Source organism: Desmodus rotundus, chromosome 5 (assembly GCF_022682495.2).
Source record: "Desmodus rotundus isolate HL8 chromosome 5, HLdesRot8A.1, whole genome shotgun sequence".
NCBI lineage: Eukaryota > Metazoa > Chordata > Mammalia > Chiroptera > Phyllostomidae > Desmodus > Desmodus rotundus.
The window spans coordinates 145,722,889-145,735,952 of NC_071391.1; the positions used below are offsets into that span (position 1 = coordinate 145,722,889).

Sequence of the window (13,064 nt, forward strand, 5' to 3'; positions counted from 1 at the left end):
TTCAAAATATATTAAATGAATATTTTGCAAGGAAAAAAATTTAAATACATTTTAAGAAATAGTTATGTATTTGAGGTCAGGTATAGGCAAACGATGCTTAACGGTGATGTTGGAGACCACGCGTGTCTTCTTACAGGTGTCTTTGAGTAATGAATGCCCTGCCTTTTCACCCATACGTGGGAATGTGTGTCAGAGCCAGTGTAGAAGTAGTCAGCTTTAGTCCCCAGTAACTCTAACGGGATTGTTTTACTAGAGACAGGAACTATGTGATTTTTTGAAGGGTGCTTTGACCTGAGACCCATGTCCTATTGTAAATTGAGCTTAAATCCTAATAGTGACATGAAGATTTTGATTTCCTAGTTTATGTCATGGTTACCCTAGCACTAAATCCAATTTGCCTACATTCCTTTGCCCAACTCCATTTGTTTTTTTTTTAATCCTCACCCAATGACATTTTTTTAGAGAGAGAGGAAGGGGGCAGGGGGAAGACAGAGAAACATCAATCAGTTCATTTGCCTTCTTGTACACATCCTGACCAGGGATCAAACCCGCAATCTTTCAGTCTATGGGACGATGCGCCATCCAACTGAGCCACGCTGGTCAGGGCCCCCGTATGTTTTTAGGAGAATCTGAAATGATCTCATTCTCTTTTATCAGAATAGTCTCAAATTACTGATTTATTTTTGTTAACTGTTTCTTTAAAAATTTAGAAATAATAAAAAAAATTCACTTCTAATTTTTTACATTACAAATAATTGACCAAAGCTAAATCAAAAAAAATCTTCCTACTAGTTTCCAAAGATAAGATGTGAGGTACTAGTTTTTCTGGCTGAGAGTATTTAAAAAAAAAAATTATGCCACAATTTTTTACTTCTGACTTAAAAATCTTCCATGTAGATACATAATTAATGATTATTATTCTATTAAAAAAAAAACCCTGAACACCTACTATATGCCAGGCACTTTGTTGGATGCTGGTGTTAATGTTAAAGGCCACTGAAATAATGGCCTTATTTTCCTAATTGAAATGGTATTTAATCTTTTTTCTTTTTCCAGTTGATAACCGTGTATTCATAGATTAATTCAGGAGGAGGACATCTGGTTTGGACCAGCTGTGGGAATGAGATAGAAATGAGACAGCCAAGGCATTATTTGTTAAGCCATTAGCTCGTACTCCCCTTATCTCTGATTTTTTGAGCCGTGTTTGAATAAAAAGTTTTGTTAATGTGATCTTCCTTCTACCGTTGTAGACTGCAGATGCTGGATCACTTTGCCGAATGTGTTAAACAAGCTAAAGGTGTCCGCCAGCAGGCTGTGCAGCTAAATATTTTTACTGCTGTTCTTAGTGCTCTTAAGGTATTTACTTCTAAAACATAATAAATATTTTGAACTAAGATTTTAATTAATGCCTTTAACAAGGCAGGGATATCTAGATAATTATGGTGTTTAAATGTATATCACTTGATAACTGTTTTTATATTAGTTGAATTAAATTACTAGAAACGTTATATTAGGTTCATTGTAATTAAATAAGCATTTTATATTTTAGTAATGTTAATCTTTCAGTTTGACCCATCAGATTTTACAAATGCCAGTTCTTTCAGAATTTTTAAAGATGTCTAACTAATGAAATCTGCTAGTCTACTGAAGATTAATGAGATACAGCTAAGTCTGATTTGTGGTTTAGACCATCAATCAGGAGAAGCTATATTATATAGTTAAAAGAATTCTGCATTTAGAAATCGTGTCGTGGTTTGCTACTGGCTTGGTTTATATCTTGTGTGATTTCTGCAACCTTCTTTTGAACCTCAGTTTCTACATGTAAAAACTAAAGTAGCAACCGTTTTGTGTATCTCTCAGAGTTTGCGCACTGTGCTGTGCAGCCTGCAGCCTCTCATGGTATATTTGAAAACTTCTTATATTATTCAGTACTAAGCTTATTGTAAGGTATTACTGTTTTAAAGTAAAATGGCAACAAGTACAAGTGTTTAGATGGCATGAATTAAATCATGTTTTGTAAACACCAGGGAAAGGGGATACAGGCATTGGTAGAAATACAGGTTTGTCCCATTTATATAACCATTAGTATACGCCCATTCAGAGACCATCAACTTATACTAACACTGATTTGCTTGAAAAAAGAAGTGGGGTGGTCATGAAGACCTCAGTTGTTGGAAAGCTAGAGAACCAACTGTAACACTGCTCTGCAGTATACTTTTCTTCATAAGTATGCTCGCTAATGCCTCTGCTGTAGGTAACATTTTTCCCAGGCACCGTAACTTGGATTTTTTTGGTTTCAAGTGAGTAAATTAAGTTCTAGGACAGTAGGTTTAGCTAGAACAGAGATATTAATATTTAGCATGATGAACAAACTATATCATCATTCAGTTACTGATTTTTCTCACCTCATTTAGCCTTTAGATATGTATTAGACATATCTATGTCTCTTTGTGGCATAGTTATCTTTTCTGGAATTTTTATATAAATGAATCAAAGTTTCATACTCATCAGGCCTTCCTTAAAGTCATGGTAAACTTCAATCAGTTGAATAACAGTTGATTTACTAATATAGTGTTCTTTATATATAAAACCAACTTTTAAGTATTAGTCTTTGGATAGAGACACCCCCAGGGAGTGTTGGTTTTAGGGTCGATTGAACTATTGCTATGTTATATATCATGTTCTGAATCATTTTTAGGAAAGCGATTATCATCAACTTAATAGGTATTGATTCTAGACATAATATATGCATGTGAAAGATGACTGAAGAAAATAATATGGCAAGATATATGTATATTTACAAAGTCTGTAGCACATTTTTTTCTTGTATTTAATGTAAATTAAGACTTGCCTTTAAAAAACCCCATAGGGCCTGGCTGAAAACAAAAGTACTTTAGGACCCGAGGAAGTACGTAAATCTGCTCTGACACTGGTTATGGGCGCTCTTGACAACCCAAACCCCATCTTACGCTGTGCTGCAGGGGAAGCTCTTGGAAGAATGGCTCAGGTGGTTGGAGAGGCAACTTTTATTGCTAGAATGGCCCAGTATAGCTTTGACAAGTAAGTGGGTCTCTTTACCAACAAATAGGTTTCTCATAAAGACGGAGATGTCTTTTAAGTAATCAATAATTATATACTGGACTGGACTGGACACATGGTATAGTACGTGACAGTATTTTGTGGGTTTTTTTCATAATGGCTTAATTTTTATTTCAATAGTTAATTAAAGTCTAGAATCTGGCTAAGGTGTGAGATACTTTAAATGTGGTGAGGGCTTTGGTTTCAGCTTTTGAATGTTACATGATGGAGTCAAGAAGGTTGTTAACAGGATCTCCCTCAGTCATGCGCGCTCTGCTCTGAAGAGCTGCTCTGGGGTCCTTCGATCGAAATTCCCCCACATTGTTCTTTCTGTTAGTTATGCACATTTTTAAATGAGTCATTCTTTTTCTAACTGCTGCTAAATTTATCATCTCTTAAATTAGCCCCAAAACAGAGGATAAAGTTAGCATTAGGTTTTAAGGATTTCTTTTAATATTCATTAAAAAGAGTCATCTCAGAATTCCAAACAAGTATAACTAAGATAATAATGTGCAGTTATTAGTGACTGTTGGTTGTTAATCAAGTACTTAAGTAGAGAAGTTGAAAATCAAGAATGGTCAAGAACCAATACTTCAGTTACATGAATTAATCATTCTTAAGTATTACTGTATTTTGAGTACTAAGTATACCAAACTAGGTCATAATCATTAACGAGAAGGGACACGGGGAAGCAGTGGTTGTGAGCAGTAGTTCTGAGAAGTTGTAGTTCCTCTTTACACTTTCTCTTCAGTAAAATGTATCACTTTAACCAACCACTCTAAATTGAGTAACTCTCTGGGAGTGGAGAAAGAGCAATCATGATTGTAGCCTTGTGATTTCCAGATTAAATACCTTTTATTATGTGGCTTATAAGCTTGTTATTGCCCCAGGGAAATAGGAAACCAACTGCTGGAGCATACTTTTTTCCCAGGTTGAAATCGGCTCGAGATGTTGTATCCAGGACTGGGCATTCATTGGCTCTGGGCTGCTTGCATCGTTATGTTGGTGGTATTGGCTCAGGACAACATCTGAAGACTAGCGTCAGCATTTTATTGGCTCTAGCACAAGATGGAACATCCTCTGAAGTCCAGGTATAATACTAACTTTTTGATTATGAAATGGTTAAGTAATGTTTTAGGAAAATTATTTGCTATATCAAATAGTAATGATTCTGATAGGTTGGTAGGAAAAATGTGTTAGGGCCTTCCTTTGTCATTTTGTTTCATGAGTCTTATTTGTAATCCTGCTTAACAGGATTTTGTTTTTTAACCTAATCTTAAAACTGTCTTATTCTGGGAATTTAACCCATTTCACATGCATTTATTGAAACATTTTCTTTTTATTATTTATTCTCTTTTGTACTTGTTGTCTCTCTCCTTTGCATTTTCTTAACATTTGTTAGATCAATTTTTTAAAAGATTTTATTTATTTACTTTAAAAAAGTAAATTACTTTTAAGAGTACTTTAAAAAATTTAGAGAGAGGGGAAGGGAGGGAGAAAGAGAGGGAGAGAAACATGATTACTTGCCTCTTACACACCCCCAACTGGGGACCTGGCCCACAACCCAGGTGTGTTCCGTAACTGGGAATCGAACTGGTGACCTTTTGGTCCATAGGCTGGCGCTCAGTCCACTGAGCCACCCCAGTCAGGCCTGATCAATTTGTTTTAATGACCAGCCTCCTGTCTCTCCCATCTTCTAATACCCCAACACAGGTCCAGGGTCATTGGTTGGATTTTCAAGTGTAGCCTGAAGTTTTTGTTTGTTTGTTTCTCCTTAAATACAAATAGAAATAACTACACTGAGAGTCAAGAGCTTCCTGTATGTAAATATATACTATATTTCTTGATTTACCACTTCACATTGAAGCACCTAAAAGTATTAAGAATATATGGATGCAACAGCATTCAACTTGTCAGCCTCATATTGGGACTCACAAGTTTAATTGCCATTACTACTTGCCATTAGTTTGTTGAGTTGATGAGTGAGTTCCTTCATAATTGAATAAAGGACACTAAATCACCAGAGGCTTCTAGTGTACAGAAGCCTCTGGTGATTTGCCTTTGACTTCTTGGTAAAGGTTTCCAGCTGTGTAAAGCACAAAGTCCCAAAAGCATTAAAAATAAAAATCAAGAAATCTTGTTCCTTAAGAGGTGTTACACTGCTTTTTTTAAAAAAAATTCCACCCCTTAGGATTATGTCCTAAGAACCCTGAAACACCAATCTAAAAGAACCTATGCACCCCAATGTTCACAGCAGCACAATTTACAATAGCCAAGTACTGGAGGCAACCTAAGTGCCCATCAGTAAATGAATGGATGAAAAAATTACAGTACATTTACACAATGGAATTCTATACAACAGAAAGAAAGAAGGATCTCCTACCCTTTGTGACAGCATGGATGGAACTGGAGAGCATTATGCTAAGTGAAATAAGCCAGGCAGTGAGGGACAAATACCATATGATCTCACCTTTAACAGGAACTTATTCAACAAAACAAACAAGCAAGTGAAGTATAGCCAAAGACAGTGAAATTGAGAACAGGCTGACAGTGATCAGAGGGGAGAGGGGAGGGGATAATGGGGGAAAAGGGTGAAGGGTTTACAGGAACAATTATAAAGGACACATGGACAATGACAAGGGGGAGTGGAAACAGGGGAGGGAGGTGGGGAGGGCTGGGGTGGTGCGGAGGGGTGGGGGAAAAGGCAGAAAACTGTACTTAACAATCAAAAAACAAAAAAGAAAAATGTTTTATATTAGTGTGGAAGAAAAAAATGCAATTATGAAATTATTCTATACAAGTTGCTGTTTGCTTCTTTTATGTCAATGAATAGGTGCTACTTTTCTTTTATCTTCGCTGCTTTCTCAGCTCTCTTTTGCTTTAATTTCTTAAAACCAAACTCCTTTAAGTGACCACGCTAAATGGTTTTTGGGTTTATTTTTATTTTTTATTTTTGATCTTATTTATTTATTTTTTAGAGAGGGGGAGGGACGGGGAAAGAGAGGGAGAGAAACAGCAATGTGTGGTTGTCTCTCAAGCACCTGCTACTGGGGACCTGGCCTGCAACCCAGGCAAGTGCCCTGACTGGGAATCAAACCTGCAACCCTTTGGTTCACAGGCCAGCACTCAATCCACTGAGCCACACCAGCCAGGGCCCCTAAGTGGTTTTTATATGACAGGACCTCATTACCATAATTTGGATCAAATACATCCCTTCAAAGCTAATATTTCAATTTGTATCTTTACAGAATAGGACAACAGTAATTGTTAAGTTTTCCTTACTTTTTTGAGGATCTACTCAAAAATCATACTTCACAGTTGTATTGTTATCTATGTATATTTACGTATAATTACTGGAGACTTACTGTTCAATAATGTTTTCCTTTTTTGTAACCTCAACTCGTATCTTGAGATCTTTGTTCTTAGGAAAACTTCCTTGAGCAATAATTATTTGAGGAAGGGTCTTGATTGGTATGTTTTTGGAATCCTTGCATATCTAAAAAGGAGCTTCTATTGCCTTCACATTTAGGTGATATTTTACTTGGCTATACTATACTTGGCACACAGTCATTTTCGTTCACTATCCGTAAATGTTTCAGTATCTCCTGTCTTCTGATGTTGCACATTAAAGGCTAATGTTAGCTTGATTTTTAAAAAATTAAATCAAGCTAATGTTAGCTTGATTTTTTAAAAATTAGTTTTTAAAAAATTAACATCTCAGTTTTTTATATTTGTTTATTTATTTTTCAATTAATGATTTTGTTGTTCTATTACAATTGTCCCAATTTTTCCCCCTTGCTCTCCTCCACTCATTCCATCCCCTGCTCCTAGAGTCAGTCCTCACCCTGTTGTCCATGTCCATGGATCATTCATACATGTTCCTTGACTAGTCTCTTCTCCTTCTTTCCTCCCTTATCCCCCTAGCCCCTCCTCTCTGGTCAATGTCAGCCTGTTCCTTGTTTCCATGCCTCTCATTGTATTTTGTTCATTTGTTTGTTTTGTTCATTAGGTCTGTCTTATAGGTGAGATCATATGGTATTTGTCTTTCACTGCTTGGCTTATTTCCCTTAGCATAATATTCTCGAGATCCATCCATGCTATGGTGAAAGGTAGGAGTTCCTTCTTTCTTTCTACTGTGTAGTATTCCATTGTGTAAATGTACCACAGTTTTTTGATCCATTCATTTACTGATGGGCACTTAGGCTGTTTCCAGCACTTGGCTATTGTAAATAATGCTGCTGTGAACATTGGGGTGCATAGGTTCTTCTGAATTAGTGTTTCAGGATTCTTAGGGTATAATCCCAGCAGCAGAATTGCTGAGTCAAAAGGCAGTTCCATTTTTAGTTTTTTGAGGAAATTCCATACTGTTTTCCACAGTGGCTGCACCAATCTGCATTCCTACCAACAGTGCACTAGGGTTCCCTTTTCTCCACATCCTTGCCAGCACTTGTTGCTTGTTGATTTGTTAATGATGGCCATATTGATCAGTGTGAGGTGGTATCTTATTGTGGTTTTAATTTGCATCTTTCTGATGGCTAGTGATGTTGAGCATCCATTCATATGTTTCTGTTCCCTCTGTATGTCCTCCTTGGAGAAGTATCTATTCAGGTCCTTTGCTCATTTTTTATTTTTATTGTTCATCTTCCTGATGTTGAGTCATATGGGTTCTTTATATATTTTGGAGATCAAACCTTTGTCCAAGGTATCATTGGCAAGTATGTTTTCCCATATGGTTGGATCCCTTTTCATTTTGATGATGTTTTCTTTAGCTGTCCAGAAGGTTTTTAATTTGATGTAATCCCCCTCTCTTTCCCTTTATTTCCCTTGCCCTAGGAGATATATCAGTGAAAATATTGCTGTGTGGGATATCTGAAATTTTTCAGCTTATGTTTTCCTCTAGGAATCTTATGGTGTCATGACTTATATTTAAGTTTTTTATTCATCTTGAGTTTATTCTGGTGTATGGTATAATTAGGTGGTCTAGTTTTATTTTTTTGCATGTAGCTGTCCAGATCTCTCAACATCATTTATTGAAGAGGCTATTTTTACTCCAAATTATGCCCCTGCCCCCCCTTGTTGAATACTAAGTGACCATAGAGACTTGGGTTTATTTCTAGGCTCTCTGTTCTGTTTCATTGATCTACATGTCTGTTCTTATGCCTGTACCAGATTGTTTTGATTACTGTGGCCTTGTAGTATAGTTTGATATCAGGTATTGTGATCCCTCCTACTTTGTTCTTCTTTTCAAGATTGAGGCAATTTGGGGTTGTTTCTGGTTCTGTATAAATTTTTGAAATATTTGTTCTCTATCTGCAAAGTATGTGATTGGTATTTTAATAGGGATTGCTTTGAATCTGTAGATTGCTTTGGGTAGTATGGACATTTTAGGGATGTTAATTCTTCCAATACATGAATGTGGTATAAGCTTCCATTTATTTGTGTCTTCCTTAATTTCTTTCTTCAGTGTTGTGTAGTTTTCAGAGTACAGGTCTTTTATTTCCTTGGTTAGGTTTATTCCTAGGTACTTTATTTTTCTTGTTATAATAAATGGGCTTTTTTTCCTAGTTTCTGTTTCTGATATTTCATTGTTGGTGTACAAAATGCCTTGATTTCTGAATATTGACTTTGTATCCTGTCGTTTTGCCAAATTCATTTATTAGGTTGAGTAATTTTTTGGTGGAGACTGTAGGGTTTTGTGTGTACACTATCATGTCACCTGCAAACAATGTTAGTTTTACTTCCTCCTTTCTAATTTGGCTGCCTTTTATTTCTACTTTCTGTCTGATCACTGTGGCTAGAATGTCCAGTACTATGTTGAATAAAGTGGTGAAAGCAGACATCCTTGTCTTTGCCTAGTCTTAGGGGGAAAACTTTTGTTTTTGCCTATTGAGTAAAATGTTGGCTGTAGGTTTCTCTTATATGGCCTTTGTTATGTTGAGGTATGCTCACTCTATTCGCACTTTGCTGATTGTTTTTATCATAAATGGATGCTGAACTTTACCAAATGCTTTTTCAGCATCTATTGATATGACCATGTGATTTTTGTCTTTTGTTTATGTGGTGTATTATGTTTATTGATTTGTGAGTATTGTATGATTCTTGCATCCCTAGGATGAATCCCACTTGATCATGGTGTATGAGCTTTTTAATCTATTGCTGGATCTGATTTGCCAATATTTTGTTGAGGATTTTAGTATTTCCATTTGTCAGATATATTGTCCTATAGTTTTCCTTCTTTGTTGTGTCTTTACCTGGTTTTGGAATTAGGATGATATTGGCCTCGTAAAAAGAGTTTGGGAGTCTCCCCTTTTCTTGAATTTTTTGGAATAGTTTGAGAAGGATAGGAGTTAATTCTTCTTTAAATGTTTGGTAAATTTGCCTGTGAAGCCATCCAGTCCAGGGCTTTTATGTGCCAGGAGTTTTTTGGTTACTGCTTCAATTTTCACTAGTTGTCATTGGTCTATTCAGGCTTTCTGGTGCTTCTTGAATCAGTTTTGGAAGATTACATGTTTCTAGAAATTTGTCCATTTCACCCAGGTTGTCAAATTTCTTGACATATATTTGTTCTGTAATTTCTTACAATCCTTTGTATTTCTGTATCGCTTGTAACTCCTCTTCTTTTGTTTCTGATTTTATTTATTTGAGTCCTCTATCTTTTTTTCTTAATGAGTTTGGTTAAAGGCTTGTTGATTTTCTTTATCTTTCCAAAGAACCAGCTCCTGGATTTATTCATCCTTTGAATTGTTCTTTTAGTCTCTATGTCATTCATTTCTGTCCCGATCTTGAATATTTCCTTCCTTCAACTCGCTCTGGGCTTGGTTGTTGTTCCTCTAGTTCTTGTAGATGTAGGGTTAGGTTGTTTACTTGAGATTTTTCCATCTTTTTTCGGTAGGCCTGCATTGCCTTGAACCTCCCTCTCAGGACTGCCTTCTCTGTGTCCCATAGGTTTTGCGCTATTGTGTGTTCATTTTCATTTGTTTCCAGAAACTTTTTGATTTCTTTCTTGATCTCATTGTTAACTCATTCATTGTTTAATAGCATGTTATTCAGTCTCCTTATATTTTAATTCTTTTAAGTTTTTCACTTGAGGTTGGTTTCTAGTTTCAAGCCACTGTGATTCTAGAAGATGCTTCATATGATTTCAATTTTCTTGAATTTGATGAGACTTGTTTTATGTCCTATCATGTGGTATCTTTGAGAATGTTCCATGTGCGTTTGAAAATAATGTATATTTTGCTTCTTTGGGTTGAAAGGTTCTGTATATGTCAATTAAGTCAGTTTGATCTAGAGTATTGTGCAATGTCACAATATCCTTGTTGATGCTTTGCTTAGAATATTTGACAATTATTGACAAATCTATGATGAGTGTATTGCTGTCTATATCTTTCATGAAGTCCTCTAGATTTTCCTTATATATTTCGGTGCTCCAATGTTGGGTGCTTATATGTTTACCAGGGTTATACAAGGTCTGGCGGAAGTAAGGCCTCCTTGAATGTCGTTGGTAGAATAATAATATGGGTATAATAATTCATTGTTTTATTTTTTTTACTATATTTTATTGATTATGCTATTACAGTTGTCCCATTTACCCCCCTTTATTCCCCTCCGCCCTGGACACCCCCTCCCACCCACATTCCCCCCTTTTAGTTCATGTCCAAGGGTTGTACATGTAAGTTCTTTGGCTTCTACATTTCCTATACTATTTTTAACCTCCCCCTGTCTATTTTCTACCTACCATTTATGCTACTTATTCTCTGTACCTTTTCCCCCTCTTTCCCCTTCCCACTCCCTCACTGATAACCTTCCATGTGATCTCCATTTCTGTGATTCTGTTCCTGTTTTAGTTATTTGCCCAGTTTTGTTTTGTTTTGTTTTGTTTAGGTTCAGTTGTTAATAGCTATGAGTTTGTTGTCATTTTAGTGTTCATATTTTTTATCTTCTTTTTCTTAGATAAGGCCCTTTAACATTTCATATAATAAGGGTTTGGTGATGATGAACTCCTTGACCTTGACCTTATCTGGGAAGCACTTTATCTGCCCTTTCATTGTAAATGATAGCTTTGTTGGGTAGAGTAATCTTGGATGTAGGTCCTTGCCTTTCATGACTTCAAACATTTCTTTCCAGCTCCTTCTTGCCTTAAGGTTTCTTTTGAGAAATCATCTGATATTCTAATGGGAACGCCTTTGTAGGTAACTCTTTCCTTTTTTCTTTCTGCTTTTAAGATTCTCTCCTTATCTTTCATCTTGGGTAATGTAATTATGATGTGTCTTGGTGTGTTCCTCGTTGGGTCCAACTTCTTTGGGATTCTTGAACTTCCTGGACTTCCTGAAAGTCTATTTTATTTGCCAGATTGGGGAAGATCTCCTTCATTATTTGTTCAAATAAGTTTTCAATTTCTTCCCCTTCCTCTTCTCCTTCTGGCACCTCTATGATTTGGATGTTGGGACATTTAAAGATGTCCTGGAGGTTCCTAAGCCTCTCCTCTTTTGAATTCTTGTTTCTTCATTCTGTTCTGGTTGAATGTTTAATTCTTCCTTCTGCTCCAAACCATTGATTTGAGTCCCAGTTTCCTTCCCATTACTATTGGTTATTGTAGATTTTTCTTTATTTCACATAATGCGACCTTCATTGCTGTCTGGGTCTTTTTAAAATAATTTATAGTTTTAATTTGAACATTTCACCTAAAATGTCATATGATATACTTGAGTATGATATTGTGATGTTAGAGAATTACATGCTCATGATTTTTTAATACAAAAGGGTTGTTATTTGTGCTGGACCCTGTATATATTATAGTAGAAGAAAATTAGTTCATCACTGAAATTTTATTTCTGACACTCAAAGCCACACTGGAGAGAAACTTTAAATATAGCATTTGTATATCAGTTACTTTTATTGTTGGCAATTGGTAGCTTATGTGCTATCTCTTATTTCATAATAAATACATTTTTAAATATTTCTAGATTGTGGATTAAGAACTAAAATGATGGTATTTACTAAAATTCAAGTTAAAAATTAATTTCATATACTCTATTCCTGACAACTAAAATTGTATTTTATTCCAGACGTGGTCTCTTCATTCACTGGCTTTGATAGTCGATTCCAGCGGCCCAATGTATCGTCGGTATGTGGAACCGACATTGTCTCTAGTTCTCACCTTGCTGCTGACAGTTCCACCTTCACATACGGAAGTTCACCAGTGTTTGGGTAGATGCTTGGGTGCTATAATCACTACTGTTGGCCCTGAACTGCAGGGTAAGTCCATCTTAAATTAGAGGAACTAGACAGGTAATTACTATCTTTCAATTTCCTGATGTCATCATCATGTTGCTTAAAGAAATTTTGTAATAATCATTACTATGTGCTGAATACTTGTAATTTATGGAAAGCCTGGAACTCCCTTTTTACATTTGTTATTTTGTTTAATCCCTACAATAAACCTGTGACTTGCAGTGTTTTTTTAAGTTTTGAAAAGCAAAAACATTTCTAAATGAAATGTTAATTGGAGCTCCATAAAGGTAAAGGTGAAGGTGGAATACCTTTGGCCTGGAGAAAATTTCACTTGTATTCATGAACTTTTGCTTTTCTATCTTTCAAACTTCAAGGATCAGGAGCATAGTTTGAAAACCCACTGCCACAAGGTAGATAATGTTATCTAATTTTTCCCTGTGGAAGGGAGCTCAGAGAAGATAACTAACATACTTAGAGTTACTGAACTAATGAGTAGCAGATTTATAATTCTAAGTTCCATGTTCTTACCACTGAGTTACACTGAAATAATCCCACTAATGGTTCAATTAAACAGTGAAATTCACAGCAAATTACTATGAATTTATCTTGAATATATAAGCTACTTTAGAGTTTATTTCAGCATTTATTAAATGCTTTCAATGGGTCAAGCTTTTTATAAACATCATCTCATTTAATTACGCCAAAAATCCTGAGATAGATATATCTTTCCTTTTTACAGATGTGACACTGAGGCT

The 13,064-nt window shown here is 35.7% G+C and overlaps 1 protein-coding gene across 3 annotated transcripts in view; it reads left to right on the plus strand.

Annotated features, from left to right (window-relative positions):
* The window catches only part of HEATR5B (HEAT repeat containing 5B), a 71,410-nt gene that overhangs the window by 25,734 nt on the left and 32,612 nt on the right, over window positions 1-13,064 (plus strand). For all 3 annotated transcript variants that reach the window (XM_024552649.3, XM_053924295.2, XM_053924296.1), the window contains exons 17-20: window positions 1,251-1,356; window positions 2,870-3,060; window positions 4,010-4,169; window positions 12,144-12,333. In XM_024552649.3, coding sequence (XP_024408417.2) covers window positions 1,251-1,356; window positions 2,870-3,060; window positions 4,010-4,169; window positions 12,144-12,333 — 647 coding nt within the window. The remainder of the gene's footprint in view (window positions 1-1,250; window positions 1,357-2,869; window positions 3,061-4,009; window positions 4,170-12,143; window positions 12,334-13,064) is intronic.